The following is a 7,175-nucleotide window of genomic DNA, read 5'->3' on the forward strand; positions in this document are numbered from 1 at the left end:
GGCTCCGGGCGCTCCCCGCCGCCAGGAGTAGGCTGTAGGGACGCCGGGACTTGCTGCAGGGATATACCGGGGGTGTTCCTGCCCCTCCGTGTGTGTGTTTGTATATTTACACGTGTGTGTTTGGTGGCTGCTTGGCAGGGATTTGCAGGAGGAAGCTGGCCAGAGGCACGGAGTGGGCGCACGCATGGGAGGAGGGAAGGATGGGGAAGAAGGAAAACCCCGACCCCCGCAGCCCCCTGGCCGGGGCTCGCTCTGCCGATAGCATTGTTCGGGCGTGGGGAGGAGGAAACAATGGAAACTTCCTGGCCTGGGCCTGCGGCCCGTCCTTCGGTGTGGTGTAACTCCAAGGGCTGGTGTCCTCCGAGCCCGCTGGATGGTGGGTGTGATGCTCAGGGTTTGGTCAGTTTGCCTGTAACGCGGGTCAGGGAGGATGCACAAAACGTGGCATTCCTTCTCATCCCAACCTGCCCTTCCTGAAAAAGGTGCAGTATGGCATCCTGCTCGTTAGTGTGTAATGGTATGCCCCGGTCTAAGAGGTGAGGAGGTTAGGTGAGGCTGTGGCAAGCTGATTTCCTTGTCCTGAGGACTGAACCCTTGTCATGTCAGTGCAAAATGCTGAGGATAAACTGTCTAGGAAGTGGCATGTCCCCGGGTCTCTGAATTTGCGTGCCTCTTAGACCTAAGAGGTTCCTTCTTATGTGTCAGGGAGCAGCCTGGGGAAGAAGGAAGAGTGGGGCAACATGTGTGTGTGAAAGATAAGAAATAAAAATTAACACTTTCCAAATATCATTGTAAGTTGGGCAGCGGAAAGAAAATATTTTGTCCGCCCTTTCAAATTGCATGGTGCAGTAGAGAAAAGAGTGGGTTGTGCTAAGAAATGAAGGTTTGCCCTGCACTTGTGGAAGAGAAGGGTCCAGACAGCTTGGGCACAGGTGCTGGGAACTGAAAGTAACCAGACACAAGTGGCAGCTTCCCATCCCTGACCAGAGGGCAAAGCCCCTCGGACAGGGACGCGCACACCCTCCCTGCCTGGGTGAGCAGCTGGAGCCGGGAGTTGAGCGCCTGGCTCTGCGGCGTGGCATTGCTCCCACTGTCAGCCTCCCAAAACAATGTCAGCAGCACGGAGCTAATGAAATTCCTGCGTGCAAAACAACCTCGGGTGATGAGGGAAGTGGGGCTGAGTGCTCAGTGTGGGTAGCAGGTGGAGAATGCAGTGCTGATGCTTCTGAAAGTATGACCTCAATGCCCAAAGGCTGCCTTCTCCTTACTGTCTGTGTGAAGACTGAGTGGCTGTCATCACTGTCTGCCGTCACTGGTGAGGAGGGCTGGGCAGGGGAAGGCTTCTTTCCTCACCTCTGCAAGATGATATTTGGGGTTTCTTAGTTTTGGCATCGCCTACTGCAGCCATACTGTTAGGCCAAACCAAACAGACCTTTTCAAACTACAGCACTGATAAATCTTTGCTGAAGAACAGCAGTTTCACTGAACCCTGTTGCTGTTCATGGACTTGGCTCTGCACTGTGTACCTTGATATTCTACTACAGGGAAAGATGAGTTATGATTAGGCCCATAGTTATGTCCTAAGTATATGTTTTCAGGCTCTACCCTGTATTATGTAGTGAGGTGTCATGCAATTAATACATGGAAGTTTTGACATACATTTGCAATTCCAGGAACTTGACTGGCAGTGCATTTTTATCACTTGTTTTCAAGTGATGGGTTCGTCACCTAATGATGCTTCTTTTTTTTCTTCTTTCTTAGGATTCAGAGTTGCTCACATTTGAGGAAGATGACCCAGCAGAACCACTTGAGCTAGCAGTTAAAGAAGTTACTAGTGTTGTAAAGTCAGCTGGAGAGAAGGTAAACTTTGGATTTGTTGCCTTTCAGTGTACTTTGGGTCAGGAAATGTTTTGTTAGCATCAGTGGAAGTTTTATTTGTCAATAGATCTGTACCCTTGACCTGCGTTTGTCAAGGCAGGAAAGAGGCTTCCTCTCTAATGAACCTGTGCAAGCTCTCTGCGTGGATTCACTTCTTTAGCAAGTCATGAGCAGAATGTACTCCAGGGCTTCCACCAAATGCACAATAACCAGGGTTATGCCAAGTTTATAGCTACGTCCCCAATGAGCTCATGGAGCAGCCTTCTCCCCCACCTCCACAGTCCTGATGATGGTTCCCCATCCTATTGCTGAAATGTGCAGTGGGAACTTCAAAGAGAAGAAAGAAATTTCTCTTCTGGGACAGGCAAACATCTTTGTCTGCCTCTTGCTGTTTGTGTGGCTGATGATAGGTTTGCTTCCTAAGTGGGAGCTGAGTAAGGATCAGTGGAACAGGTGCAAAGTCCTGAGGGTGGAGTCTTGACTCTGCTGGACCCTGTATTTGGTGAGGAGCAAGTGATTCCTTTCTTCCTCTCCCACTGGGAGGTAGTTCAGTGCATGTGAAATTAAAAGAAGGCAGAACGTGGCTCTTGGAACAGTAAAAATGCATTAAAAGGGGAAAAAAAAATCTATATATGTTTATTAGCAATGATAGCTCCTGCATTTTTGTCCTAGTGACTAAGTACTGGTTACATCTGAGCTCTGCTCAGCTTTAGGCACCTGCATCAAATTAGCCTAATGCTCTTCTTTTACTTTTGCTTTGTTATTTTGCTTTGCTCATCTGATTTAGATGCTAAGCAGCTCTACTATGATTCTTTTGAAAACTATGCATGCTTATCTGCCTGATACACAACTTAGAGGCACACCCTGACTGGTGGCAGCTGGGGATTATTAACATGTAAAGCTGTTTGTGTACTTATTTTCTCTTTTTTGTAAAATTTATTTCAGTACCAGTGGTCCCTGCCCCAGCAGTGGGGCTGGAGAGACTGGACTTGGTAGGGCTGTAGGGTTGGCACAACTGTTACTAGGTGCCACTGGAAGATGCCACGATGGGAAATTGTAAGGAGAGAGCCCTGCTAGGTCTGAAGGTGATGTGCTGTGTCGTGTGTGAAGCCAGAACCTGAGGGAGAGCTGCTGCAAGTAAAAGCTGGCAAATAACAGCACAAAAAACTGGTGTCTTGCAGTGCAGTGTCTAAAATGTTGCTGGAAGGGACAGGCAAGGCTGGGTTGAGCCATTTCAGCATCTTAATCGAGCTGTTACACTGCAGACAGAAATCTGACATGGTTTCAAAATAGCTTAAACCAATAGAAGCACATTTTAAAATGTATTGGAATAAAACAGGTTCCCTTTCATACACTGGGTTCTTCTGAACTCTGCCATTTCCATAATCTTGTGCACAGCTGCTGGAAAAAGTTCTCTGAATCATTCTTACTCCTTCAGTAAAGGTACAACTTGAATATTTATTTGAATTACAGCGTATAATAACCTTAGAGTGGCAGTCTGGTAGCTACTTTTCCTTCTTCTTTAAATGCATACCTTTCTCTAAACACCTCAGGAGTTCTCTTACATGGTAATTGTCTCTTACATATTCCTCAGGTAATACCAAAGATCCCAAGGTGGTGTTTGGTTTTTTGGGGGGTTTTTTTTTGTGTTTTCTTTTCCCCTCTTGCTCTTGAAACTCTTAATGATTGCATGTGAAATCGAAATCTCTCTGCAGCTTGACCAAACTCAAACTTGTGACAGAAATTGGTGCTGCACAGTGCAGTGCTGCAGACATGGTCGGAATGCTGCTGGTTCTCAGCTTGGCCAAAGCTGTGGTGATAGGAACAGAGCTGCTCTGTGGCTGAAGGTTACACCACACTGCTCCTTGATAAAGCCTCTATTTATGTGTTGCCTTCACTCCAGTTTTGGGCCAGAGCCTAAATATATAGAATGAAGCGGCCTGTTTTCATTGTGTGGTATTGGTTGTTTTGTTTTAATAAACATTAGAAATATTCTTAGTCTTAGCTTTTTCTGCCAGCCTTTCCATTAGTGCAGTCTGTTTCCAGAGGACTTGAACTTCACAACAGAAATGGCAACAAAAAAGGCAACAAAAAATGAGGAGTCTCTTGCTGGGGTCTTGGCACAGAGGGTTTGGAAGGAGCAGGCTATGACAGAAGTCTCTCTTCTTTTTCTGCTTCATGCTCGAATGGGAAGGGGTAAAATTCCTTCAGACTGCCATTCCTTTAATGTCACTGCTGCACTCCTAACTGGGACCATTCCTAATTATGGACATGTGTTTATTTCTGATTATTTTTGGTGGGGTGAACTACCCTGACCATGATGTACAGTTCCTGTTGTCTTTTAACTCCTCATTTTGCTTCAAAAGCCATTTCAGAGCTTTGCTGCTTTAATGACGGGTTTTTTTTACAAGCCTAGATGGAATTATGGCCCGTGGAGATTTTGTCCTTGGCTTTTTTTAGTTTTTTCACTAATATAATCCTTTTTTCTCAATGTGTTTATTCTTCTTCCATGGTGCTTGCTGTCAGTAAATGTATTATGAAGGGATTATATTTCCTTCCAGCTTTTGTTTAGCTTGCCTACATAAGTTGCTCCTTAAGTCTCCTCTTACAATGCTGTCCTGGCTCCTAAGTCTCTCCCATGCACCCTTTCTCAGCGGCAGCTCCAGTTAAATCCATGTTCTTAAACTTGATGGCTGAAGGGACACACAGCCCTACAGGGAGCTCTCACTATGCAAGGAGATGGCTTCTTTTTGTCTCTGAAAGTACTTTCCTGAGGGGTTTTAGTCCGCAGTCTGCCTCTCCTGTGGCTGCTTCACGCTGTGAGTGCCTTGTTGCATCAAGGTCTCTCTCCCTGAGGTGCTCTCCTGGTGATAAGATGTCCTTTGTATGAGCAGTAGTAGTTAATTCTTACGCACACACGCACTACGTAGTTTGTATTGCATTCCTCTCCTTGTTAATTCTTACGAACACACGCACTACGCACTACGTAGTTTGTATTGCATTCCTCTCCTACGTTTCAAGGTCTTTCAGCTTTCCTGTGGGATGGCCTAATCTTCCTTTATGTTGCTGCTTCCCAGCTTGCTTTCCTGAGCATCACGTTTTCTTTCAGGTTTCTCTTGAGGTACATTGGACTTTAACTGTGCAGTAGGGTCAGTGCCTGAAAGACTCTCTTGTAACCTGTTTCCAGCTTTCACTGTACTGTCCTCTCCTTTTCAAACATGTCCACCTTAATGGGGGAATGGTGGAGTACAAGCTTAATTATTAGTGGGGTGAGCCTACAAAAGTAAGCAAGACAACATTATGATCTAATCCTCTTCAGAACTGAGTGCCTTCTCAAAGGAAGACATCGGGTGGGAGTTTGTTTGCTTCACTGGAGATGATCCTGGGTTTGGCACTGTCTTCCAGCTGCTTCTGCAGATGTGTGGGCCTCCTATAGGTTTGTGCCACATCTGCCAGCTTGGCACAGGGATCAGGGAAGCCTTAGCACCCTGACACAGGGAAACTCTCTGCAGTGAATCACTCTCCAAGCTACCGCAGCACAAACTGGCAAACCTCTCCTGGGCTTTACTGTCTCCTCTTGGTCTCTGTGTCTTCAGCTGTGCTGTGTCTCAGATGGTTTGAAAAGACTTGCACAACAGTGAGGCCGAACTAGCAATTCTATTTCTGGTGTTGATTTATTTTCCCCCTTATGAAATATAAGTACTTCTTCTTGTCCTCACACTGTTTGATGTTCACTGAGCTTGTTAGGTGGATTGAAAATTCTTCCTGTCCTGTCTCCTCGTACTCCCTGGTTGTTTGTTTTATTTCCTCTCTCCCCTTTTTTCCCACCTATTTGAATTTGAATGTGTTGGCCTCAAAGGAGTGGATAAATTCACACATTCTATCAACTTCTGCTTTGTTTCTGTTGCTGACATTGAAACTCTGTCCTGCACTGAGTCCATCACTCACTCTGCCTCCACCGTGGTGTTTACCACCATTTGGAAAACTGGTTGAGGTTTTCACTGTATTTACAGGCAAATTCAGTTTGATGCTGGCTCCTAAAAGTTCACACCTACCTGTGCCTGGGTTAGACATTGCATTTGTCATCTCCCCTTCATTTGCTTTGGTCACTTGGTCAATTGTTTGGGTAAAGAGGGGGTGGAGAAGAAGCTGGAGAAACCCCTTCAAGAAATTAAGAAATTGGCTCTGGTAACCAAGAAGATCATGTAATTCTTCTGAACAGCTGAGTGTTAATGACTGTCAAAAGGAAGAAGTTTTTGACTTGAAAAATTTTTTTGTGGTGAGGTTTTAATCCAAACACACAGACTGTCTGTGTGATCCCTGACAAGATAAGTGTTCCATGCCAAAAAAAAAAAAAGAGCTTTCTCATAGTAGTACTCTGGGAGACATATGGGAAATCATGAGGGTCCTAAATCTTACAGTGAGATCAAGGCAACTTTCACTGTGTGGTTGCCTCCTGGTGAATTCTAATTTTCTTGTGAAAATGTTAAATATTTGTATTACTTACATACTACGGAGTGACCTCAAGTAACCTGCTCTTTCTAGAAGTAAATACCAAGTGCAGTAAAAGCAGTTTCCTTCCAGAAAACAAACAAAAAAGGCACTCAAGGCCTGTACTGCTGGGGGTTTTACATACATGTGGTGTGGTCAGGGCCTGGGGAAGGTGAAGAAAATCTTCCCCACCAGGGCTGTCAGAACTTCCCCCTGAAGTCACAGCCCTTCAGCTCAGGGAGGGAACCTGCTGCTGCACTTGGAGAGGGAAGAATAAAGAAAAGGGAAGGTGTAATGCACAAATTAATGGGGTGCCATTGCCAAAACTGAAACCTCAAGGCAAGAGGACACCATGTGTGAGGAGGAGGGGCACCATGGTGCTTCTTGAGATTAAGCTGCTTCTGCTGCTACTTCAGGAAGGAAAAAACAGAAATTTTGCAGCTCTGTCCAGAGGAATTGCAAAGGGAAAAAGTCTGGATATAAAGGGGGAGGGCAAAGCAAGGGGAAGGGTTTTAGTAGCTTCAAGTACCCAAGTTTGGACACTTGGCTTTCTCAGATAGTCAGTCTTTCTCAAAGTGCAGTGCTTTTTCAGTCTCCTTTGTTCCTGCAGTTGTTTATCTGGAAGAGAATTGTTTTTAGGATAATTGTACTTAAAATTTTAGGTACATGTGAGCAAGTTGTGTTACAGCATCTGCAGCTCAGGGGAGCTGGGTGTCAGTCTCAGGCACGTGAGGAACTGAGACCAGCCAGGTCAGGGAGTTTTGGCCACTGCAGCTCGTCCCATCATGGGCTGGAGTGGTCAGGTG

At 45.8% G+C, this 7,175-nt stretch overlaps 1 protein-coding gene across 1 annotated transcript in view; it reads left to right on the forward strand.

Moving 5' to 3' along the window:
• Positions 1-200: 200 nt before the first annotated feature.
• The window catches only part of C2CD2 (C2 calcium dependent domain containing 2), a 31,193-nt gene continuing 24,218 nt past the window's right edge, over positions 201-7,175 (forward strand). The window contains exons 1-2 of the mRNA XM_008630587.2: positions 201-335; positions 1,762-1,860. Of these exons, the coding sequence (XP_008628809.1) occupies positions 201-335; positions 1,762-1,860 (234 nt within the window). The remainder of the gene's footprint in view (positions 336-1,761; positions 1,861-7,175) is intronic.

Source organism: Corvus brachyrhynchos, unplaced genomic scaffold (assembly GCF_000691975.1).
Source record: "Corvus brachyrhynchos isolate BGI_N302 unplaced genomic scaffold, ASM69197v1 scaffold413, whole genome shotgun sequence".
Classification (NCBI taxonomy): domain Eukaryota; kingdom Metazoa; phylum Chordata; class Aves; order Passeriformes; family Corvidae; genus Corvus; species Corvus brachyrhynchos.